This window comes from Bos javanicus, chromosome 7 (genome assembly GCF_032452875.1).
Source record: "Bos javanicus breed banteng chromosome 7, ARS-OSU_banteng_1.0, whole genome shotgun sequence".
NCBI lineage: Eukaryota > Metazoa > Chordata > Mammalia > Artiodactyla > Bovidae > Bos > Bos javanicus.
The window spans coordinates 52,562,745-52,588,997 of record NC_083874.1 but is presented as its reverse complement, the minus strand read 5'-3'; the positions used below and the strand labels follow the sequence as shown (position 1 = coordinate 52,588,997).

Genomic DNA, 26,253 nt, shown 5'->3' with positions numbered 1-26,253 from the left:
AAGTGACAAAAGCAGGCCCTTAAGGTGATTCAATCCCAAACTTTAAAAGTCACAAAAGCTTTATATTCACTTAAAAAGTTATTTAGCAGGTTGTTTTACCAGTTCTAGCTCCAAATCTTTTCTACAAAATCAAGGGATGCACCCTCTTCAAACTTGCTTTAGCAATCTTCAAAGGGATCCTCCTCTGCTCTCTCATTCCCATCAAAAGGACTCATAAGGTCCATGGCAATTTATGGCAAATCTCAGCCCAATTGTAAAAAAGGCCTTCATCCTGAAACTAACACAACATTGTAAATCAACTATATTCCAATAAAAATTTTTTAAAAATTCAAAGGAACTTAACAACTCATAGAATGAAAATTTCCAAAAATTATATTCATTAGTAATCAATGTGTATGCAAAAAATTTTTAATTGTGTGCCATTTTGCCCTATCAGATTGGCAAATTATAAGTAAATTAAATACATAAATAAAAATAAGACTTTATAAGTCCTACTGTCTTTGTGAAAATTAAAGGGTGAAGATCTTGTACCTAAAGAAAAAACACTCAGTTGAACAAACAAGTCTTTGAGGCTAAGGACCTGTTGTGTTTTTTTTTTAAATCATAGAGAAAAATCCTGTCATTTCTTTCACGAAACTAAGACGTCTTTCCTACTTTCAATACATCATTAACATAATGTACAACAGCCCCAAATAACCCCTAGCAACATCAATTAGCCCATGAACCTAAGAGCTTCTGAGAGGCTACCAGTGAAAGGTATGAAATGAACTCCTACCCAATCATTGAGAAGAGCCACTATTCTCAAGTATGTACTATATATAATTAGTTGTTTTAATTTTCATTTCTTATCTTCAACTTATTTTTTAAGTTAACTTTTGTTCTTATATAAAATGTGCTGAACTGAAGTCCATGTAGATTAAACAAAATATGGGGCCCAAATTCTAAGTTTAGTCACAAGCTTAGGTAAAAGAGGAGACACTGTTCCATGACTTTCTTCTGCTCACTTTAAGAATATGTGTTATACGCCATATAGTTTTTAAATGTGATAATTGCCTTGGTGACAGCAACTCTGCTCTGATTATAAGACAATTTTTAAATAATTTTTATTTTTTTAAGATTTAGCATCCTCATTGACAATCCAGAAACAGTCCGTGCTCTTTGGATACACACACATAAAATGGTTAAAAGTGATTCCCCAGTTTTCTATGACAAGGTAGAAAAAAGAACATGTTCACAGCTATAGCTGAATTCTTCTGTCCTTTTTACCCAAAATCTTATTTTGCTACCAACCCACTCACCAAACCATAAAGGAAGGCAATTTTTCAAAAAGCCAACAAAACCCAAGAACAGGGATCTAGGTATCAAGCCAAAATCATCCCCTGAAACAGTGCTGATGCCAAAAAAAAAAAAAAAACAAGAGAGGATAGGGAAACAAATTTCCATAGTGCATTAGAGAAGCCCTTTCAAAAAGAATTCAGAAACTTAGCACTGGAACTATGGTGGTGCAGTGTTCAAAATGCAGATAATTAAAGTTCAGCTTGGGAATATATTAGGTTTTCTCCTATCCCAGCAGGGGAAATAAAAATATGAGCTGTTGCAGCTAAAATTAAAATTGTCCTTACCAATGAAAGGTAGGGCAAGGGTCAACCGGAGAGAATGTAGAACAAAAGGTAGCAAAGACAAGTTGTTCTGAATCTAGGCTCTACTGCCTAGAAGAAACAGGGAAATTTAAAAGGTCTGAAATTCTTCTAAGCCACTGTCAATAAATTCTAGACTTGGCTCAAAACCAGTGGACTATAGACCACTGATAAATATATCAGGTGACCTACAGTGTTTACATACTAAAAAATATTTTTTAAATTATCTGTAAATTTCTATTCTGAAAAGCAGCAGATCAAAATGACACTGGGCTTACTCAGTTAGAGAGTAAGGGGCTTCCTCCAAACAAAATGAGCAGAAATTCAGGTTGGAAAGAATGTAATATGGAGTAAGTAAGATCAGGCTCTCGGCACAATTTTAGTAAGGCTTCTACCCACCCCAGGTGTTAAGGAGTACTACTGACAGAGCTCCCACAGAATGTCTTAGAGGGATGCTTCTCAGAGATAAAAAGGTCTTTAACTCTTGACCCCTCTCTCTTTCCCTAAAGCTTGGAGAAGAAAATAAATATTTAACTTTTAACTATTCAAAGCTTCGGGCACATTGTAATATTTAATATTTTCTAGTTTTCATTTTCTGAACCTTTGGCTTAATACTTCCTCAATTATGCTGCAATGAAAAAATGTATACATGTGCCTTAATCAGTAGTAACACGTGAAAATAAAACCTTGTTCTTCCATATCTTCTACACAGGAAGACTGAATCAACGGCACCCTAAATATCCTGCAAAGTTACTCTGTATACTTGACAAAAGATTAGGGCAAACCATTCCACTTCCATATCTTGAGCAGTAGAAGTTAACTAGTCTTCAATCTCATCTTCCCAAATATCTCCATTAACATCCACAGCATGGAACAACCTGGACGCATAAAACAAGGTACATTTTAATATACCTGATAGAAACTGAATATAATTTCTTTCCTTTTTTAAAATACATTTTCTGCACTATTCTGATAGTATCTTTTCCTTTCCTTTAATTATTCTACTGGGAAGGCTGAAATGTGAATCCCTCCAAACAAGCTGCCTTAAAGTTTATAGGAACAACCCTTTCTTAAGGATCCAGACAACTCTCAAGGGCCAAGGAGAAACAAGAGTGGGAGACAGGTATCATAAAAACTAACACTCAATGTGTATAATATGTGGAATAAGTCAAGACTGAAAAATTCATGCAGTCAAGAAGCTGCACTCCTTCAAAACACTGTAACTTTACTACATACTAATCACCCCATCCTTTCCATCTTCACCTTGTACTCTCCAGCAGAATACTCTCCAGAATTCTACTCTCTAGTAGAATGTTTTACAGTTGCCAATTTCTTTTCCTCCTCTTATGTTACTTAAAATTTGTATTTTCAATACTTTTATTTCCAGTGGTTCATAGGCACAGCTGGTTTCTTCAACTCATAGTTTCATAACGTCAAGAACTGATTGTAGGTACCCCACAGATGTCTATTAACAAGGATTATCAACTGATGTTGAAACTGAAGCTGGTGGAGAATAGGATATTCACACTGTGCCAAGGAATCCTCCCACAGATCACTCACTAACAACAAAAGAAAAACCTTACCTTTATATGGAACAAATGATAGAACTGATCATGCTAATAGTGAGAGAGCCTGACGTTATGGATCTGACGTGATACAACATGAAGTACACCACCTCTTGTTAAGTATTCCTGTCAAAAATGTTACTCTAAATCTAGCCAAACTCCATTCTACAGCTAACTTCCACTTTACAGAAAATAGAGAGCAAAGAGAAACAAACTAAAAGGCACCATGGAGAAACAAAACTCCAGGAGGTAAGGTTACATAGGACAACAGCCTGGACTCTTCAGAAGGTCGACATTCCGCTCAATACAGACAAACAAAAAGTGGGTAATACTTTGCTTTATTATGAAACAGAATCAAATAAAATAATTAAACTTGATTAGATCCTGGTATAATAAAACAGCTTTAAAAAATATTTTGGGGAATAGCTGATAAGTCTTAAATATTTTATTAGATGACAGTATGCCACTGTTAAATTTTTTGAGGTATTACTGTTATGTACAAAACTTTTCTTATCTTAGGAAAGATGTGTGGAAGTATATAGAGATGACTCATCATGTCTCCAACTTATGGTCAAGTAGTTAAGCAATAAATTTATAAAACAAATATGGTAAATATTATCAATTTTTCATTTTGGTGAAAGATATTATAGTCCTATCCTTTCAACTCTTCTGTACGTTTGAAATTTTTCACTAAAAAAGTTGAGGATGATAATAAATTAAAGAAAATCTTCAGATAGTATATTTTCATCATAAAACTCATTTTCAAGAAAATGCATATATGAGGAACATATATGAAAAAATATATGAAAGAAAAATATGAAAAATATATGAAAGAAAATATAAAAAGTTTTCTAAATAAACAGAGCTAAAATTTACTGGGCTTGTGGTCTGCAAATCAAGTACCAAAAAACTGCTGAGAGTAGGAGTTCTGTGCATACGTACCGGTTAAAACATGGGGAAGCAGGATCAGTGAAATGTTTATAAGGGTTTGCTCTGGAAAGAGAACCCATGCAAATCCAGCAGAAATATTGCATACAGCCAGTACATGTCATCTTGTTACATCCATCTAATTTCTGGTGGGAAAGAGAGAAAAATATCAAGGCTGTAAAAGCAAAAGAGAAATGCACTTGACAAAATGATTTGGTGCAACCCTCTCCTTATCGTCTCCCTTTTCTGATGCAGGGTTGAGAAACACAGGTTAACACACACTGATAAATATTAATGCCTAAACTCTTTGGCATTACAAGTGAAATACAGGAAATACTTAGATACTAAGCAAAATCTCTTCTGATAAACAGTAAATACAAACCAAACATGTATATGTGAATTATGTAGTTAGATTGATTATGAAGATGTTTGGCTTTAATATGTGGGATTTAAACTTTTTACATAAATCTTAGTAAACATTTGGTACCCAAGTCTCCCATTTTATCAGAGCTGAGGCATGTCAAAGTGGTTAAATAGAAGGCCAGTTTCCTTAATGGAGTAATTGGGGCATCATCATCCAGGTTAGCTCAGATATAATGGATTGGAACAACAATCAAATGCAAAGACATGTATTTTGATTTTAAAACATATTAAGGTTTTGTCAAGAAGCAATAGATTTATCTATTTTGACTTATATCTGTATTTCATAAGCAGGAACTTGTTAAAAAGATGTGTTAAATTCCAGGATAAATAGTTTTGAGAAGTCAGCCTTTTTTAAAAAAAAAAATAATATAGATGAGTTGAGTTGACTATAGTTCTAACATGGCCTCCTCATAACTCATTCAATTTTGAGGTAGATACAAGCTGAGAAAAACCATCACTGTATGGAAGCACTGTATGAAAAGGGACATCTACATATATTTAATACCAATAACAATAATTAGTAGTAAATTTGAATCTTCCAAGAAGGTTTAATAAATACCAATATATGTTTTCTTAATTAGTTCAAAATTAAAAGGCTTCTTGAGGAAATCATAACATGCTTGCAAGTAGGGAGACCTCCAAGTCTGTCCCCAAACTTTTACCTCAATGGGAGTTCCACAACATGGGCAGCTCTTTGAGTTCTTTTCTAGCCACTCCTTACTTTCCATCTCTTCCAGTGCCTTCTGAATTACCCTCTTACCATACCTCTGTTCCAAAAATCTTTTATTGGCCTCATCTGCTTGCAGGTACTCATTTCGTAAGTCCATTAATTTCTCTAGAAGGTGAAATGGAAAATTAACTTTTATACAACTTGTTAAGCTCATTAAAAACCATTAAAAATGATCGTAACCTTTGACCATTCAATAATGTTATTCCTTGGATTTTATCATAAGGAATTAATCCAAAGTAAAATTATATGCAAAGAGACGCATATAACAATGGCAAACAAATTAAATGTCCAAGGGAATAATTATGTGTGGAACCACTTAATGACATATTTAGTTATTAAAACTTATAATTAGGATGGCTACAACTCAATTAAAATACTCATTACAGAAGCCAGCAAAAAATATATTTAGGTTGTAACTAGGTAAAAATTACACATGCATGAAAGACGAAGAGCAGACAGGAATTCTCCAAGTAGAAAAGCTGGACTTCCTAAATGTGACAGAATAATAGCTTACCTTTTTCCTTTGATTTTAACTTATTCATGTTGATATTTTTGTGCAACTAGTACAACTAGTAGTACAGTTTAAAGGCTGACTTATCAAATGACACAGAGGTTGAAACAGACACTGATTTTCTACTAAGTCAGCATCATTCACCATTTAATAACAAGACCTGCCAAACTAAACAAAAGCACCTTTGATTTAAGGGCAAAGACCAATGGTTCAATTCTGCATATATAAGAAAAAAGCCAGTGAATAAAATTTACCACCAACAGATAAAGGAAAAGTCCTTTCTACCAACTTTTCTGCTTAATACTCATCAATCTGGTTTCTACTGCTTTATCACTTAACTCAAATGGAATGGGCAGCTATTTCCAAAGGCTTTATTTGTCAACAAAGGCTTTTGCTCACAATTCTATTACCTTAACTTTTCAACACAATTAATTAAAGACCTCTCTCAACAATGTTCTGGCTCTTTTATTATTTTACCTTCCTCATATTATTTAGAAGTAGACAATTCTGGAGCAGAATTATAACTGGACTTTTCCTTCACCTATGAATTCTTTCCCTGTGTTGTTCATTCCCATGACTTTAACACTTCTACTGAGATGCAGCAGACATGTATTTTTAAATCCTGTCATTTGAATTTCCTCTACTAGTTCAAAGCATTTTTATATTCCGAGACATCTTAAGGACAGAGGTTCCTGCTCTAATGTTCTCAAAATAATAAAATTATTAGTGTATTATATATTTTGTATGGTAATATTTAACATATAGAGACTAAGAAAGAGATTCCCAATTTTGCTGAAATCCCCAAGTCTATCTTTGATTTACTCCCCAAACATTGTGAAATACCTGGAAGGTATTTCAGCCTCTCAATGATAAGGATACCAAAGTCTCAAGTAAAGGCTTATATTATACTCTGGTGAGTTCTCCATCACATCTGCCCATAACCTCTACAAGACTCTGCAATAGGTGACTGGAAATACTCCATTTACTCATTCTCCTGTCAGGGTCCTTTCTTGGAGATGACACTCTGCTAACAATCAGTAACTATAGCAATATTGGCATTAATAGTTAACATTTTGTGGTTTGAAGACTTAAATCTAATGCATAACACCATAAAACTTTCAGAAGAGAACAGAGGCAAAACATTTTCTGACCAAGGTAATAGAAATAAACAAAAATACACAAATGGGACCTAATCAAACTTATAAGCTTTTGTTCAGCAGAGGAAACCATCACTAAAAAGAGATGGTTTGGGAGAAAGTATTTGCAAATGATGTAACTGACATGGGCTTAATTTCCAAAATATATCAACAGTTCATACAACAAAACAGTTCAACAACAAAAACAAACAACTCAATGGAAAAATGGAAAAATAACTATTAATAAATAGACATTTCTCCAAAGAAGACAAACAGATGGCCCAACAGGTACAGAAAAGATGTTCAATGCAATAAAGCCATCTGCAGTAACATCGATGCAGCTAGAGATTATCCTACTAGTAAAGTCATAAAGAAAAAGACAAATACCATATGATACCACTTATATGTGGAATCCAAAATATGACACAAAGGAACCTATCTACAAAATAAGAACAGACTGGTAGTTGCCAAGGAAACCAGGAGTGGAATGGATTGGGGAGGTTGAGGTTACACAAACTGTTATATATGAATGGGGTCCTACTGTATAGCACAGGGAACTATGTTCAACATCCTGTGATAAATCATAATGGAAAAAATATAAATATAAAAAAGAATGTACATATATGTATAACTGAATCACACTGCTGTACAGAAAAAATTAGCACAAATTATACATCAATTATACTTTAATAATAAATAATATACAAATTTTTTAAAAAGTTACCATTTTGCATTTCACATGCAAAATGCCCATTCTCAAACTTCAGTGGAGAACCACATTTTTCCTCCCACTCTGTCAAGGACCAATACTTTTGCAAAATATAATCAAATGAATTATTATAAAAATGCATAGAAAGACAAAAAATAATCCTAAATTTTTATTGTATTTGACTGACATAAAATTTAGTCAGTGGCCAGCAATAATGAAATTGCTGTAAAAGTTTTAAACCTTGACTCCCAATTTCTGTATTTACCCTGTCACTGACCAGTATAACAACTATAACAACTCTCAGCAGCACTACAATAGGTCATTTCAAACTTCCGACAACCTTATGAAGTAGCTATTATCATCAGCCCTGTTAATTTGAGAAACACTAAGTCACCAAAGCCTAGTAAAATTGATGTTAAGGGCCTGATTTCTCAATCCTTATCTAAATCAGAAATGGCTAACAGGTTTCACTTCCTGAGCCTACCTCAATAGAGGGTGGCTTTCTAAAGTACTGTGTTGAGGAAGATTCTGAGACCTCCTGGGCTCACTGAGAAAGCACTTGATCAAACGTGTGCACCATGGAAACAACAGTGATAGCTCAGATGCTCTGCATTTGCCAGGATCTACATTATTCCACATTCATAGATAGAAATTACCGTGTCATTCCTTCCATGGAATGCTCCCCCTCCATATCTGCATGGTTTGTTTCCTTACTTCCTTCAAGTCTACTCAAACCACTTTGCCTCCACTGGGTTTTTCTAAATAAAGTCCCAAACGTCTTCCCCTTCAGAACACTTTATAGCTTGTCTCTGCTGTACCTTTTTTTTTTTTCCTCTTCAGCATTTACCACTATCTAATATTCTTATTTATTTGGTTTGCCTATCTCTCCCATTAGAATGTAAGTTCCATGAGGGCATTTGGTCACTGCTATATTCCCAGAATGTAGGTAGTAACTGACATAAAAATATCTGTTGAACCAACAAAGAAGAATACAATTCTTCCAAATTAAGAATTGAAGTGATAAGTCTCTTTTCTAGGGGGTGGGGGAGGGCTGGGAGACTGAGATCACACGGTTACAACCTACCTGCTGTCACCTTACATGGAGAGACCCCGTGGTAGGTCAGTCTGCACAGGGTACAGAAGGCGAAATTGCAGCTGGAGCAGATGCCCATGGTACAGCCAGGCTCCTGCATCACAGGAAGCTGGCAGGATGGGCGGGGGCAGTATACCACATCGGCCATCAGGTCCAAGGTGGACTGGAGGAGAAGGCGGTCATAACGGGCAAACAACTCTGCTTCCACTAGCTCTTTGACCTGGAGGGAAATATAAAACATCGTTAAGTTTGATGATTTCCCAACCAGTTCTGATCCTAAAGGAGATCTTTAGGAAGCAAGCATAAAAACCAGATGAATAGAAAATAATGATAACCCTGTATGCAAGACAGCAAAAGAGACACAGATGTATAGAACAGTCTTTTGGACTCTGTGGAAGAGGGTGAGGGTGGGGTGATTTGGGAGAATGGCACTGAAACATGTATATTATCATATGTGAAACAAATAGCCAGTCCAGGTTCAATGCATGATACAGAGTGCTCAGGGCTGGTGCACTGGGATGACCCAGAGTGATGGGATGGGGAGGGAAGTGGGTGGGGGGTTCAGGATGGGGAACACATGTACACTTGTGGTGGATTCATGTCATGTGTGGCAAAACCAATACAATATTGTAAAGTAACTAGCCTCCAATTAAAATAAAGTTATATATAAAAAAAATAAATAAATAAAACCCTCTATCTCACTTCAAAATCAAACCAAGTATGAGTGAGTGAATGAGTGAAAGTGGCTCAGTCATGTCTGACTCTTTGCGACCCCAAGGACTGTACAATCCATGGAATTCTCCAGGCCAGAACACTGGAGTGGGCAGCCTTTCCCTCCTCCAGGGAATCTTCCCAACCCAGGGATCAAACCCAGGTCTCTCGCATTGCAGGTGAATTCTTTACCAGGTGAGCCACAAGGGAAGCCCAAGAATACTGGAGTGGGTAGCCTATCCCTTTTCCAGAAGATCTTCATGACCCAGGAATCAAACCAGGGTCTCCCTGCTTTGCAGGCAGATTCTTTACCAACTAAGCTAGTATGGGAAGTTTATATCTTGACTGAGATGGTGGTTACCTGGGTCTACCCATTTGTCAAAACTAAGCAAAATGTACACTTTAAATGAGTACATTTATGCCTCAAAGGAGCTGATTTAAAAAAAAAAAAGAAGAAGAAGAAGAAGAAACAACCAAGCAGGCTATCTTTAAAGTCTGTAAACATTTGGTTAATCATCGCAAGGGATAAGCCCTCCAGATCCCAACCTCACACAGACTGGGTAGTAGTTCCCCCTCCTAGCAGATAATACAGAGTAAATCACCAGAATTATTTTTTTAATGCTCATCCTTGCCAAGGACCACCCATTCCAAAGCCAGCAAAGGGAGCATTTACATTTGTTTAAATAAAGATCATGGACACAATAAAACTGGTGGGCTGGCTCCAAGGTCTCAGACTGTCCTAACGAGCCCTATCAAGAAGTTCCTGAGAGAATGCCTCCCTTTGGAGAATTGTGAGAGAATTAGGGAGCAGCTGTCGGAGGAGTGAAGAGTTACCTGACCAGGAGTGGCCACTGAAGGGCACTTGGGTTCTGGGCAGTTGAGGCATTGAACTTGGCCATCTCTGATCTGGATTTCAAAGTAGTCCTTGAGACAGGCTTTGCAGTACACATGCCTGCACTCCAAGAAGTACATGCACTCACTACCCAGTTTCTCACAGAAACAGATATTGCACAGGAACAATTTACTATTAAAGCATTTTATCTGCTGAGCTTGATCAAAGTCCAAGATTTCCTGGATCAGACTCGACAATGATTCCACATCCTGCACGGCTCTCTCGTCCACAACTTCCTCTTGGTCTATGTCAGATCCAGTGGCTCCTCCAAAATCTAGCTCTGTGTTGGAAGAAGCTTGAGCCATCCTTCTCTGAACCTTTTTCTGAGAACCCATCGTGAGTTCAAAAGGAGAGACAATATTCAGGTATGCTAAGGTCTCTTCCTTAAGAAACTGCATCCAGGCAAAGAGGACCACGCTGCCACGGTGTTCTTCCCACAGGTTGTCTAAGTGCTTGCAGAGAGCAGATAGCTAGGGGAAAAACACATGAGGATGCTGGTGAGTTTGGAAAGATGATGCTGTCAACTCCTAATTTCCCTTGAAATCTTTTTAATTTAGACCTTTATACTTCCTGTTAGGAAGCAGAAAGTATTCTTTTCACTTCTGTGATAAACTGTGCTGCACAACAGCATCAGCGTTCTTATCAAAGTACTTCTTAAACTATTCAGCAACACGAGCCACAGACACAAGGTCAGAAGCTAAAAGAAGTCCCATAAAACCAGAGAGACAATTAAGAGTCTACCAGACAGAGAACAAGGTTTACACATGGGCTACTGAAATGGAGGGCCTTTTCTGTTCTTTATTTTTCTTTACTTTAGTACTGCTATCTATCTCACGTAGGAGAAGAGATCTAGTTTTAAAATGAACTATTTCTATTCCTTTGGAGTACTAGCCCTGTTGGTACCCTACAATAAAGATTAGCAAAAAACAATTTAAAAATACCATCCAAGCTTTAAAATTAATTCTTTCAACTGTATCAAGAAGCCAACTTATGTGAAAAAAATCACTAACAGAATCTAATCTCAGAGTCCTTGTTATTCCAATTTATAAGCTGATTTTAACTAGGCAATCTGAGCTTACACCAGATCCAGGTTAATAGAGGAAAGCAGACTGATATTGAACCTGGACATGATTACAAGCCCTTAACATGATTTGACTGCCATAGGCAAAGCTCACATTTCCTAAGTTAGGCAACCAAAATTTAAACTATTTTGACTTTTCCTCCTTAAAACTGGTCTGTTCAATTTGAAAGGCAAATATAAGAAGATTTTTAAGTAGAGCTCAGGTTCATAAGCAGCTTTTCTTTTTAGGTAAACATCAAAGAATAAGCCTTCCAGGTACAAATAAATTTTGTAAATTTGACATTTGAAGTAAAAAAGAACCATATTTTCCTCCTTACACTGCATAGTGCTATTCACTAAACTCTATATGGGCACAAAATTAAACACTGACTGTTCAAGACTGGACAACAAATGCTTTTACACATTTGCATAAATGTGCTTTCATGATCAATAAGAAACCGGATGAAATCTTTAAAATGTAATAAATACTAAAAGGGAAGCTCTGAATGTTTGAGTCACCAAATCCAAGGAAGAAGTCATCCTCCTCCATCCTCTTTTCTTCTCGTCCCTTCTCTAAAGAGGTATCTGAGATGTACATACATGTGAGGAACGAGGGAAGCAGAAAGAGAAGAGCATGAAAGACACTGTGTGTATGTATATATTGGAAGAGAAATAGGGAAAATACTAGAAAACTAAACCCACTTCTATCTATCAATCAAATTCAGTGAGGAACAGGTCCATGAGTCAACTTCATTATCAACAGGAGCAATTCATAAAGCCAAGGAATCAGGGCCCAGTAACAAATAAGAATTGAAGGAAGAAGGAGCCTAAGAGACAGATTAAAATGCCAATTATATGGACAAAAATTTACTTGACAGAGAGTCCTACTGTAATTTTAGCTATGTAACATAAAATAATGAGCAACTCTCTTCTCTCTATACCCTAAAAGCCAGCATTAAGTAGATGCTATTTGGTTGGAATCTGCAACTGTACATGTGTACACATGCATGAACATAAAGTATCAAGAGCTCTGTGGAGAAATGGACTATAAATGTCTAGATAATTTAATCAACTCTCAGTGATCTAAATGTAAATAATCCACTGTCTTGCATGTGTTACCTCTGACAAAGATATTAAATGCAAGGTGAATCTCCTTTTTATTCTACATGTATTATTCTTTTTTTAAAATTTTAACTTTGTCTTTAAACTCTAAGTTCAATTTTACAAATGCACTCTCATCCAAGGATCAGCCTGGTGATGAATGAACAGTGGTGGGAATGAGAATTACATAGCCAAAAAAGAAAAACTGACAAGCTGTTCCTTGAGGTCAAGTAACTCTGACAGCTTTTGTCTTAATACATCAGCCTATCAATCTTCATCATGACTTCTAGAAAAGTAACTGCTATTGATCCATTATCTATTCCAGAATACATTATCTTAGCTTCAAGCCATATTTATGTCTCAATCAAGAGCTGACATTGTTACTAGAAAAGGATATACGACCCAGAGGAAATGAAAGCTCGTAATATAAGATCTCAAGCCTTAATGAGATATCTACAGGAATCATATGCATTTCTATTTGTGTGCATTCACATTATGTGAGCTCAGTCAACAACTGTTGCTAATACACAGACTTTTACAAAGGCGCTCTTATGTGTTCTTAAGGAATGTTTATTATAACTACATTAGCTCAATTTTAGTCCTAATTACAATTAAATCTTTCATTTAAGGAATGTATAAAAGTAATAAAAAGCAATACCAACATCTGAGGAAAATGAGGAGGACCTATAGTCTCCATTATAATACAGATTCAATGGGAAAATAGCAAGAAAAGGAGACAAACAATATACTTGATTAAAAATTACTCCTACTGCAATTCAAAATGATTAATCATTCTAATTATTGCCATTCCTTTCTAAAACACCAAACATTTTCAACTTATTAGCATTACAATTCATGAAGGGGAAAAAATTACAACATCAAACCCATTTGTTCTTCATGCACTGAATTCAAGATCATCAAGGTAGTCTTCAATTAAAGATGATTTTTTAAGTTTCTAAAAATGGATAGAAATTAAGTTTCGGGTCTAACCTGAGTTGGTGACAGCCATTTGCCACTAAGTGTGAATGAAGGTGGGGAGGAGGATGGATAATCTGGTGGCAGTTCAAAGTTCAGCACAAGTGGAGGCAGAAAGCAAATGGTGTATTCAAAGCCACTATTCTGGAGACACTCATTTGAATTGCCTGAACCAAAAACAAAGATTAGAAAGGATCAGCTGGTCAACACTTGAGTGTCCATTACTGCTGAGCAGTGCTCAAGAAAAACATAATGCTTTGGTTGAGGGGATAAAAACCCTCCCCCAAAGCACTTTCTGTTCTTAATTTTACTTTGGAGCCACCACCTTAAAAAAATCTTAAAAGCCCTTAAAAAAATCTACTAAGCATCATGAAATTTAAAATGAAGATACACAACTTATTCTTGCTACACTTCTGAGTATAATTCCTAACACTAGTGAGCAAGTAATACACAATGTTTTCTTTTGTTGTTTTTTACAGTAGATAATTAAAGACACAATCTAGAGAAAAAGACATTATTTCTATCAAAAAGCCATGACCTACTTAGATAAGCATGTGCCAACTCCAATGAATCAGAGTTGGGAGAATTTATGCCAATGCAATGATCTCAGGCTGAGGGCAAGCTACAACACATACACCCTCACAATCAAAGTTTCATTTTCAGTTATCACACTTACTTTCTTTACTTAAAGCTGTTACACTAGAAACATATTGAGAAAGTATTCATAATGTCTTCTGTGAATACAGTATCAAAAGTACTAGTTTTTAAGTTTTTTCTGAAGCAAAAGATCACAGAGTAGTAGTGTCATGTGTTTATGGTGGTTGAAAAGATTCTAGAAACCAAATAGTATTAACAACAACCAAACCTTTCCAAGTGTTTTCACATTTATTATTTCATTTTCTATTTTATTACCCCTATTTAACAGCCAATGACTCATGGCTGATGAACTGCTAGTTAGATGATTAGGAAGCATGAAATATGCAGGATAATATTTGTGATCAAAAAGGCAGAATTAAATTGAAAATTGTTCACCCTTTATTTTCAATTAAAACAGAAACAGGCATTAAATCTGTAATACTACCATGTATCACTAATGCCTATAAACACAAGATGATAAATAACTTAGGGTACACTAAGAAATTGAGAAGAACCTTTATCGAGAAAAAATCTGTTTAAGAGAATATTAACTAACCGCTCACAAATATCTTGAAATTTTGTGGTAAGTCCAAATGGATCCTGGTTTCTCCACCTTGGACAGACTCTGCTTTTCTAAATTCATCTCCATCATAAATACTTGCCAGGGCCAGCAATTCATCCTCCTGAGCTTCTCGGTCTTCTGACGACATTTAATTTTCTGAGGAGCTGAAGATAATCATTCAAGTCAGTTAAGAACAGAAAAGGCACAGAGTCTTGAAAAGTCTAATGGCCCTCCCCGCAACAACCCCATTCCCCCCAGAAGAAAGTTCCTCAAAAACACCTGCAAAGAATTAATCAATATTCTCACTTTTCTATCTAACTAAAAGTGACAGGCATATCTAATATTCCAGTAGATCAACACAGTAACAGCCTTTTTCAAAAAGGACAGCTGTGGTTCTTATAATTGCTGACTTTTTCAGTTAGGTATGATATGTGTGGATCACAATAAACTGTGGAAAATTCTGAAAGGGATGGGAGTACCAGATCACCTGACCTGACTCTTGAGAAACCTATATGCAGGTCAGGAAGCAACAGTTAGAACTGCACATGGAACAACAGACTGGTTCCAAATAGGAAAAGGCTGTATATTGTCAAGGCTGTATATTGTCACCCTGCTTATTTAACTTATATGCAGAGTACATCATGAGAAACGCTGGGCTGGAAGAAGCACAAGCTGGAATCAAGATTGCCAGGAGAAATATCAATAACCTCAGATATGCAGATGACACCACCCTTATGGCAGAAAGTAAAGAAGAACTAAAAGGCCTCTTGATGAAAGTGAAAGTGGAGAGTGAAAAAGTTGGCTTAAAGCTCAACATTCAGAAAACGAAGATCATGGCATCCGGTCCCATCACTTCATGGCAAACAGATGGGGAAACGGTGGAAACAGTGTCAGACTTTATTTTTGGGGCTCCAAAATCACTGCAGATGGTGACTGCAGCCACGAAATTAAGACGCTTACTCCTTGGAAGGAAAGTTAGACAGCATATTAAAAAGCAGAGACTTTGCCAACAAAGGTCCGTCTAGTCAAGGCTATGGTTTTTCCAGTGGTCATGTATGGATGTGAGAGTTGGACTGTGAAGAAAGCTGAGCGCTGAAGAATTGATGCTTTTGAACTGTGGTGCTGGAGAAGACTCTTGAGAGTCCCTTGGACTGCGAGGAGATCCAATCAGTCCATTCTAAAGGAGATTAGTCCTCGGTGTTCATTGGAAGGACTGCTGCTAAAGCTGAAACTCCAATACTTTGGCCACCTCATGCAAAGAGCTGACTCATTGGAAAAGACCCTGATGCTGGGAGGGATTGGGGGCAGGAGGAGAAGGTGACGACAGAGGATGAGATGGCTGGATGGCATCACCAACTCGATGGACATGAGTTTGAGTGAACTCCGGGAGTTGGTGATGGACAGGGAGGCCTGGTGTGCTGCGATTCATGGGGTCACAAAGAGTCGGACACAAATGAGCAACTGAACTGAACTGAACTGAGAAAAGAAAGCACAATAAAAATTTTTTCAAGGACAATTCACAAACTACTTTGACTTGCTCTCTAAACTTAGAAAAGTGCCTTGCTCACAAAAGCAGTCAAAGTATATTTGATATACTTCTTAAAAATAAATGAATTTTTTAAATCCACAGGAATCTCTATGGCAGGTTTTCTCAGCCTCAGTGCTACTGACATTTTGGAACAGACAACTGTCGTGGGAGGATGTCCTGTGCATTAGAGGACATGAATCTGCATGTCTGGCTTCAACTTACTAGATGCCAGCAGCATCCCTTTTCCTCAAGAGTTGTGACAATCACAAACATCTCCAGACATAACCAAATATCCACCACACCCCTGCCACTGGGGAGGGGGAAGAAAATTGCTCCTACTTGAGAACACCCTACTCTAGAGACTGTTACAAGGATGATAACATGTAAGACAGATAACTGAGGAAGCAGCAAAATAACATTAAAATTTTGAAATAATACCAAATCAATTTTAAGATTTATCATTATTCTAGGTAACACCAACAGTGAAAATATGCTATAATTAAACTGTACAAATGCTTTTTAATTACAGCAACTGAAAGATACACCACACTGTCAGATAATTCAAACATGCAAAAAATATGTAGTGAGAATCTGTGAAAATTAGTAAAACCACCACCAAAAATTACCATTCTATTGATTAAAATACTAGACTATAACTGTGCAAATATGCTCCCTCTTGGCTGAAATATTTTCTAAATTGGAATGCACAAAGAAAAGTTAGGACATGGTTTTTCATGTTATTAAAAAGTGACACTGCAAAACTCAAATTCATTTAAAATAATTCCATTTTCAAAAAGTACATTTTCTAGCAGATGATAATGGTTCTGCTTAAGCTGTGTCCCTACCTAAGACACAGTGATATATTCTATTTAAGGTCAGTTAGTACCTGTTAATAACAACTAGAAGAAAAGGATATCAGCACTGGAGTTTGTATTTCAGCCCCAAGTTTGGAACTCATGCAAATCTCATTTATTCTTAAGATGATGGAGATGAGACTGCTGAAGGTGGATAAAAGGCCAAGATGTAGAACACATACTAGATATACTAGAGAAACCCTGCCATCTGCAGAAAAAAAATACAAAAGATGGTGTTAGCACCCTCTCCAAATTTAAATTCTGAATTTCCGTAACAATCACTTAAAATCAAGCACATCCTAACACACAGTCAATCCTAGTCTACAGCTGCATACTAATCACCTAGGTGAGTCTAACTGAGCCATGTGGTTCAAAGGATATTTGCATGTTCCCAATAATCAGAGTGCCCTTCTTATCTGACCGCCTTCAGCCCTGGGAGGAGCTAAGAACACCAAGGTCATATGAGATGACAGCACAACATGCCCCCATAACAAACCGCTTCCTGCGGTTTTCTTGTTTTTGTTTTTCCTTTCCTCTTCCACTTCTTCTATTCCTTCATTTCCTACCCCTCCAGTTGGTCCTTTTGTCCACTAACGAATTAATCCTGCCAGGGACATTCAACATTAGGTTAATTTAAGGAAGGTAGCAGGGTATTTAAAAACAAAATAATAAAAGTGCTCACACACAAACATTTAAGTCCTATTCTAAATGCTTTACCAGGCTTCTTCAACAGGGAATAAAGGAGAAAGGGAGATTGGTCCATAGATGGGTTCTGGAGAATGCTATGAATACCTTAAAATATGCAAAAAATATAAAACAGTAATTTTAAAGCCATGTTTTCAGATGTGTGACTCCCAAATAAGCTAACAATGAAATTTAGATCAATTTACATGTATCGAGTAGGACTACTATGGACTACATATTAAGTCTTTTCACATCACCTTACAGAACTGTAAATGCTGTAATACACGGTGATAATGTAATTAAGCTTTTTGTTTCTTCCTGTTCAAACATTATAAATGAGGTGAAATCAATTTATACCCAGGCTGCACCCCAGAGCAATTCAGACATGGGTCATCCAAGTTCACCATGTTATTCTAATGTGCAGCCAAGATTAAGAAACTCTACTCCAAGCTGTTTCCCATTGGCAGCTCCTCATGACCCAACTCACCAGACCCCAGCTTCTGAAGCTGCCATAGGTCCCAGTCCCTTAATTAAAATTGCTGACATGAATTTCTTTTTCTATTCAGTCTTCAAGACCCATCTCCAAAACCCCCATTCCATGTAAAACTTCCAATTAGCATGTCTTTCTTTAAAAATTCAGAAAACCATTTTTTTATTGTAACTTTCCTATGACATTGTCACACCCCACCTTGCATTACAGTTTTTCCTCTGAACTTGCGCTTCCTCTCCTACAAGACTACATTAGTTCCTTAAGGGCGACGATCAAGTGTTTTGCCTCTCTCTATATTGCTCTCAGAATCTAGCAGTGCTTTAGGTTAGACACTGGAAAAAGTGAGAACTGAACTGGGGTGAGATGTGGTTGCTGCAATGGCGGACTAGAATCAAGGTTCAGGGACTGCACTGCCACATCCCACCAGGAGCACGTTGGGTTGGTCGTCACAATAACAGCAAAAAGAGTGAACTCTTACCATGTGTCAGGCATTGTTGTAAGCCCTTTAAATGCACTAACCCGTTAGATTCCCACAACCCCATGAAGAAAGTCCTACTCCTATTTCCACTATACACAGAAAAAGGACATTTTAAGTCCACGCTGGCTCAAGGTCACAGAGCTAATATAAAAATAAAACGGGGTTCAGATCACCTTGTTTCTTCAGCTGTTAACACAGGAACAAGAATAAACCCCGGTGTCAGGAAAAGAGAGGATTCAAGTTTAATATGACTTTTATGCAAACCGGAAACCGCTACAAAAGTGAGGGAAGCCCCTCCTCCGCCGGGTTTCCCTCGGGCCTGGGAAAATCCTACTCATTCTCCCAGGCCACACCATGAAGGTTTCACCCATGGCCGGGAGGCAGGGGGTCAGCACGCCGCTGCCGTGTCTCCACGGCTCACTGCGCGGCGTATGGAGTCGTCGTTTGTGCGACTCACCTACAGCTGGGTGGCAGGCCCGAGCCCTGCTACCTGCCCCAGCGCTTGGAAACGAAGGACGCTGCGCGCGTGTGAGCCCGCCCAGGGGTCCCGAAGGGGCAGGGCCTTTCTCCTCTGGGCACCCCGCGGACCTTACCGGGCCGGGTCCCGGGTCCGGGGAGTTAAAGCCTGCTAAGCAAGCAGTCCCGGCCCGGCCGCCCTTCTCTGCCTCGCGCGCCTGGAGCGCAGTTCCCACCGTACCTTCCGGTTGCCCCACCGCGCCGGGCTCGAAAGTTCCGCCCTCCAACCTAGCTCCGGGTCCCCTCACCTCCACTCGCTGGCCCCGCCTGGAGACGCCCGGCTCAACCGGCGGACCGCCTCTTCCGTCTTCGGAGCTGTCAGCTGAGCCGGGCGGATCTGGCTGGGAGGCCTCGGCGAAAGAAGGGCTCTGCGCAGACGCCGTGACCGCCGCGGCCTCTCGGCCGCCCCCCGCAGGTCAAACCGGCGCTGCAGCCGCGACCACCGTCACCGTACCGCTGCCCACCACACTTAAGTATGCCTGTGGAGACGATGACACAAATGCAGATTCTGGGGCCCCTGCTGGGAATGTGCCTCGGAATTAGAATTTCTACCAATCATTAGAGGTAAATCACGAGGCAGAAAACTACCTGGGGTACACCTGCTCCCCCAAGTAGAGAAGGCAAGCCTCTTCCTCCCGGGACTCCGGTCTCAGAAATGCTACCTATCTTTCTGGCACCTCCACTATGAAGGCATTCGCTCATTGGTCATATTGTAACAGTAATAACTACTGTTTATTAAGTGTTTATTAAGCGTAGGGATGCTTCAAGTTCTGTACTCATGGTTTTATGTAAATTTTCACTTCATTATAACCTTAAAATTTAGATACTATTTGTTATTCCTGCTTTAAAAGTGAAGAAATTGAGAAAGGTTCAAGAATTTACCAAAGCGTATAGGCTGAGTGGGAATTAAAATTACATGTCCCCTACCTCATGCCATATGCAAAAATTAACTCAAAATGTATCAAAGACCTAAATATAAGCAGTAAAACTAAAAAATCTCTTAGAAGAAAATGTTGGAGTAAATCATGAACTTGGATTATGCAATAGGTTCTTAGGAACAAAAGCACAAGAAATAAAAGAAAAATAGATTCATCAAAATTAAAAACTTCTGTACTTCAAAGGACATTATCAAGAAAAGACAACCCACAGAATAGGGGAACAAATTTGAAAATCATATGTCTGATAAAGGTTTAAAAGCCAGAATATATAAAGAACTCCTACAACTCAACAACAGAAAGACAAATAACTCAATTTAAAAATGGGCAAAGGATTTGAATAGACATTTCTCCAAAGAAGATATACAAATGTTTAGTAAGCATGTGAAAAAAAGGCTCGTCTAAATTAGTCATCAGTTCAGTTCAGTTGCTGAGTCATGTCCAACTCTTTGGGGCCCCATGAATTGCAGCACGCCAGGCCTCCCTGTCCATCACAAATTCCCAGAGTTCACTCAGACTCACGTCCATCGAGTCAGTGATGCCATCCAGCCATCTCATCCTCTGTTGTCCCCTTCTCCTCCTGCCCACAATCCCTCCCAGCATCAGAGTCTTTTCCAGTGAGTCAACTCTTTGCATGAGGTGGCCAAAGTACTGGAGTTTCAGCTTCAGCATCATTCCTTCCAAAGAAATCCCAGGGCTGATCTCCTTCAGAATGGACTGGTTGGATCTCCTTGCAGTCCAAGGGACTCTCAAGAGTCTTCTCCAACACCACAGTTCAAAAGCATCAATTCTTCGGCGTTCAGCCTTCTTCACAGTCCAACTCTCACATCCATACATGACCACTGGAAAAACCATAGCCTTGACTAGACGGACCTTTGTTGGCAAAGTAATGTCTCTGCTTTTCAATATGCTATCTAGGTTGGTCATAACTTTCCTTCCAAGGAGTAAGCGTCTTTTAATTTCATGGCTGCAGTCACCATCTGCAGTGATTTTGGAGCCCCCAAAAATAAAGTCTGACACTGTTTCCACTGTTTCCTCCATCTATTTCCCATGAACTGGTGGGACCAGATGCCATGATCATAGTTTTCTGAATGTTGAGCTTTAAGCCAACTTTTTCACTCTCCACTTTCACTTTCATCAAGAGGCTTTTGAGTTCCTCTTCACTTTCTGCCATAAGGGTGGTGTCATCTGCATATCTGAGGTTATTGATATTTCTCCCGGCAATCTTGATTCCAGCTTGTGCTTCTTCCAGTCCAGCGTTTCTCATGATGTACTCTGCATATAAGTTAGATAAGCAGGGTGATAATATACAGCCTTGATGTACTCCTTTTCCTTTTTGGAACCAGTCTGTTGTTCCATGTCCAGTTCTGACTGTTGCTTCCTGACCTGCATACAGATTTCTCAAGAGGCAGGTCGGGTGGTCTGGTATTCCCATCTCTTTCAGAATTTTCCACAGTTTATTGTGATGCACACAGTCAAAGGCTTTGGCATAGTTAATAAAGCAGAAATAGATGCTTTTCTGGAACTCTCTTGCTTTTTCCATGATCCAGCGGATGTTGTCAATTTGATCTCTGGTTCCTCTGCCTTTTCTAAAACCAGCTTGAACATCAGGAAGTTCACAGTTCACATATTGCTGAAGCCTGGCTTGGAGAATTTTGAGCATTACTTTACTAGCGTGTGAGATGAGTGCAATTGTGTGGTAGTTTGAGCATTCTTTGGCATTGCCTAGTCATCAGGGAAATACAAATCAAAACCACAATTAGAAGCCACTTCACACTCACTGCTGCTGCTGCTAAGTCACTTCAGTCGTGTCCGACTCTGTGCAACCCTAGTCACACTTACTAGAACCACTGTAATAAAAAGAAAAAAAATTTTTTTAATCTCATGATACAGAGAACTGTTTGATGGTTGTCAGAGGCAAGAGGTGGCAAGTGGGTGAAGACACAAACTTCTAATTATAAAATAAATAGTTCATTGGGATGTTATGGAAACCATGGTGAATATAGTACATAATATTCTATATATGAAAGTTGCTGAGAATAAATCTTAAATGTTTTCATTACAAGAAAAAAATCTGTATGTATGTACTACACTCACTGTAGAAATCATTTCTCAATACATACATATATTGGATTATTATGTTATACACCTGAAACTAATATAATGTTGTATGCCAATTACATCTCAATAAAGAATTTTTAAAAAGAAGACAGATTATAACAAGTGTTGGTGAAGTGGCAAAGAAATTGGAATCCTCATATATTGATTCTGAGGATGTAAAATGGAGTAGCCACTCTGGAAAAAAGAGGTCTGCATTTTCATTTTGCACTGAGCTTCACAAATTACATTGCTGGTCCTGAATGCAGGAGAAAGGAAAAGTCAGGTGGGAAAAAATTGGGTACTGGAGGGGCTTCCTGACTGCCACAGAAGGGAAATTTTTGAAATGCAAATAATCAGTCCTAATCCTCTGTACTATAAATCTTGACTGTTACAGAGCACAAACCTAACTATCCCTGTAATGGACATCAAAACCAGAAATGTACTCCTTAAAAAGACAAAGGAAGGAAGAAGAATCTCTGAAGTCATCCACTAATATTGTTCATATTCAGCCAAAAGAAATAAAACCAAGAGTGAAACCCCACTGCAGAGTGCTTGGAGATGAGCCCATGAATGCAGGCGGAGATCTCCCAGCTGCTAAAAAGGAGGGAGACAAAGAACCAGGTCAGGAAATTCTCACAAAGTCAAAGTAAAAGGTGATTGTGACATCATGTCATGGCTTCATGTCAGAGGTCACAGGACAGAGGGAATAGAAGAATTTCAAAGCAGTGTTAAAAGTTTGGATGAAAGTTTAAAGTGAACTAAGCAGAGTCCACTTTGGAGGTCAGGTTTGGATAAAGAGAGTTTTTTACTTAATTTTCTTTCTAGACTCTGTAAGATTTTTGTAGCTTTGGTTTTAATGTGCCTGGTTTTGCATCATTTAGTTTAAATTGAGCTTTCCCTACATGCCTAATCCTCTGCTGTGCTAAGCATTTTACATGCATTGTTTCATTTTAACACCCAGGACCCCATGACCAAAGTAATTGTATCTCCCCATTTTACAAATGAGGAAATTGAAGTGCTAAGGGGTGAAATGATTTTACCAGTGTTATTCAGTGGTGACCTATAGTATTAGGACCAGTTCCTCATCAGTCTGACCCTCTCATATAGCTTGTAAAAGAATTAGGGTTTGTTGAAACAGAAATACAGACAGAATAAAGCCGTTCTGGCTTTAAGAATTAAAAGAGAAGGCCCCAGGGAAGTCAGGATTACAGTTTATGATGTCATGATAGGTAGAATGAAAACACAAAGAGAGAGAAAGAGATTTAACTCCATACCCTGTCCTCATGAACACTAGATGATGATGGAGTCCAGGGCTAGGAGAGAATGGGTTGTGTGACCTAGACCAGAGGTCAAAAACCTGCCATTGGGTAGAGAAGCAAAAGTGAGTCACAAAATATGTCTGGTCTTGCAGGGACCTGCAGGCCTTCCATCAGGACCTGCACTGGTTCATCCATCACTGGCATCCAATGGTGTCCACAACCTTTGCTGAGCTCACCCCACCTGCCCGGGGGGGCCAGACTCCTTTTCAACGGCCATCCCTCTCAAGCATTCCTGAAACAAGCCTTGACATATAGAGGGGCAGTGGTGTGGAAGGGAAAGTCTTGCCCCAACTCTGGGACAGGACTGGATAGTGGCAGGCCTCATCCCAGTACAGAAGTTTCACAGCTGATCTCCTGTCGTTATATACTTCCTCACTCTGTGGATCTCAAAAAATTTACTACTATCACCTGGAAATCTGAAAAATTGGTGTTTCTTTAAAACAGGGGCTTCATACTCAAAAATAAAAATTGAGAGCTAAAAGCATAATTATAAATAATTAACAAGTAGAGCACTATTCATGTCCCATGCGCTATTCTAAATGTTCTGCATGGAGTAAGCTAAACGTGACAGTAACCCTATAACATATTACCATCATCATCCCTGTTTTAAAGCCAGGGAGACTGATCACAGACAAGTTAAGTGGCTTGCCATGGTCACACAGATAGGAAATTACAAAGCCAGGCTTTGAACCCAGGCAGTTGGAGTCCTGAGCCATGTTATTAACCCTAATGCTATGCTTAAATCAGGTTAACACTTTGCCCAAGGAAAGTGCTCAGATCTGTAAGGAAAAATAGCCAGACTAACCAATGTGGCCAGCTTCCCTGGTCAGTACAGCTCAAACAATACCTCAGGTCATCCCAGGGTTATATAAAAACAGACTCCTAAAAAGGCTTGCGGTGGCTGACAGTATAAAAATGTTTTCTGTGCTTCTGATCCAAGGCAAAATTTGATTTACAATAATAGGCACAGAATGATCATGTTTATACTTGCAACCTGGCACTTTATTATTATTCCCCTGAATAACAGTGAAAAGAGTTTTGTAACCCCAAGGTAACATGGCACTGTAAGAAGGAAAGAGGGGTGAGATTTAGCAGCAGCTGCCATCATAAATCAGCCTATGGCTGTTTCTCTCGGAGCTCCGGGCTCAACTCTTGGCTGTCACAAACTTATAAAGGGGAGCCCCATGAGAATTTATGTAACGATGGGAAGACTCATTTTCCTTCCTGCAAGAATCTTTCTGAAGCAAGGTGAGAATTAAGCTGATTGGATTCTATGTGAAGAAAGAAAACCAAACCAGTGGTTTAGAGGAAAGGAAAATATGGGTCAACTTTAGCTATTTAGCTACTTCCCTTGCCAAAAAAGCCTGACCTTGTAAATGGAGAAGAACATGCTGAATTCCACCCAATAAATGAGTGACCAGATGACCAAATTAATTAATGAATGTGATCCAGGCCTCCAAAGGGGTGGTTCTTTTAGTGTGAGAACAGTTACATCCTACAATCACCCAGAAATGCTGAATACATAACAAGGCCAATCAACAGAGTCAGCCGCTGAATATTCATGCACAGATGATGCTCCCAGTCAGTATGTTTGATTTTTGTGTTTACTGATAGATTTTCAAATTCATTGTGTAAACCAAAATTCTAAAAATAAAAAGAAGAGGAAAAAGGAAAACAGAGAAGAACTTGTGGTGAGGTCATACTTAACGTCTGGATAGGATTGCCAGATAAAAATACTTAAAGTTTTTTCACTATCTGAAATTCAAATTTAACAGTCACTCTATATTTTTTTTTAATTTATTTATTGGTTGTTCTGGGTCCACGTTGCTGCACGGGCTTTTCTCCAGTTGCGTCAAGTGGGGGCTACTCTCTCGTTGCGATGCTTGGGATTCTCATTGCGGTGGCCACCTTGTTGCTGAGCACGGCCTCTAGGGTGCTCGGGCTTCAGTAGCTGTGGCTCCCAGGCTCTAAAGCACAGGCTCAGTAGTTGTGGCACAGGGACTTAGTTGCTCCACGGCATGTGGAATCGTCCCAGATCAGGGATCGAACCCATGTCTCCTGCATTGGCAGGCAGATTCTTTACCACTGAACCCCCAGGGACGCCCCCACCCTATACTTTTATTTGTTAAACCTGGCAACCTACTTCTGGGCTAAGAACCCTAATTAGAAGAGAGGGCTGAAGAGAATATTTGGTGGACATGCCCACACCTGGGAGTCAGAAGGAAGGCAAACCAAAGGGAGAATCTAAGAAGCAGGCAGAAGAGCCTGCAGAAATATGGAAGAACCAGTGTGCACAGAGCTTCTGCTGAGCACTGATACAGACATAGGAGAGAGGTGGGGACCAGGAGGATGCTTGGTGAGAAAGGCCTGATGGCTATAGAGTTCGCCCTTACTAGGCTGTTAGTGCTTCTAAGAAGCTCTGTGAGCCCGTGAGCTACAACTACTGAAGTTGTAGTTGCACATCTGAGAGCCTGTGCTCCGCAGCAAGAGAAGCCACCATTATGAGTAGCCTGCACATAGCAACAGAGACCCAACACAGCCAAAAATTTAAAAAAATAAATAAAAAGTTTAAGACACTCTATGTCAGTGGTTCTCAATGAGGTTGGGCTGGAGAAGGGGTGTGTGGAAGAATGACCTATCAGTTCAGTTCAGTCGCTCAGTCATGTCCGACTCTTTACGAC

At 38.8% G+C, this 26,253-nt stretch overlaps 2 protein-coding genes across 9 annotated transcripts; one reads left to right on the top strand and one right to left on the bottom strand.

Moving 5' to 3' along the window:
- Window positions 1–1,078: 1,078 nt before the first annotated feature.
- On the bottom strand, window positions 1,079–19,556 carry RNF14 (ring finger protein 14). 8 transcript variants are annotated; one of them, XM_061423804.1, is made up of 9 exons: window positions 19,467–19,556; window positions 17,083–17,258; window positions 14,663–14,832; window positions 13,486–13,637; window positions 10,277–10,804; window positions 8,723–8,951; window positions 5,215–5,387; window positions 4,145–4,275; window positions 1,079–2,515 (listed from the first exon to the last, which is right to left on the bottom strand). In XM_061423804.1, exons 3-9 carry the CDS (start codon window positions 14,814–14,816, stop codon window positions 2,458–2,460), a joined length of 1,425 nt encoding a protein of 474 aa, XP_061279788.1. In that variant the 5' UTR covers window positions 14,817–14,832; window positions 17,083–17,258; window positions 19,467–19,556; the 3' UTR covers window positions 1,079–2,457. The 8 variants fall into 8 exon arrangements, with proteins under 8 accessions (XP_061279788.1, XP_061279787.1, XP_061279789.1 ...); XM_061423803.1 differs by having other exon boundaries at window positions 19,400–19,489; XM_061423805.1 differs by lacking the exon at window positions 19,467–19,556 and adding an exon at window positions 19,296–19,380.
- On the top strand, window positions 18,551–23,270 carry LOC133251406 (proline-rich protein 36-like). Its single transcript, XM_061423813.1, has 2 exons — window positions 18,551–19,782; window positions 22,648–23,270. The coding sequence occupies exon 1, from the start codon at window positions 19,057–19,059 to the stop codon at window positions 19,759–19,761; it is 705 nt and encodes a 234-aa protein (XP_061279797.1). The 5' UTR covers window positions 18,551–19,056; the 3' UTR covers window positions 19,762–19,782; window positions 22,648–23,270.
- The last annotated feature ends 2,983 nt before the right edge of the window (window positions 23,271–26,253 follow it).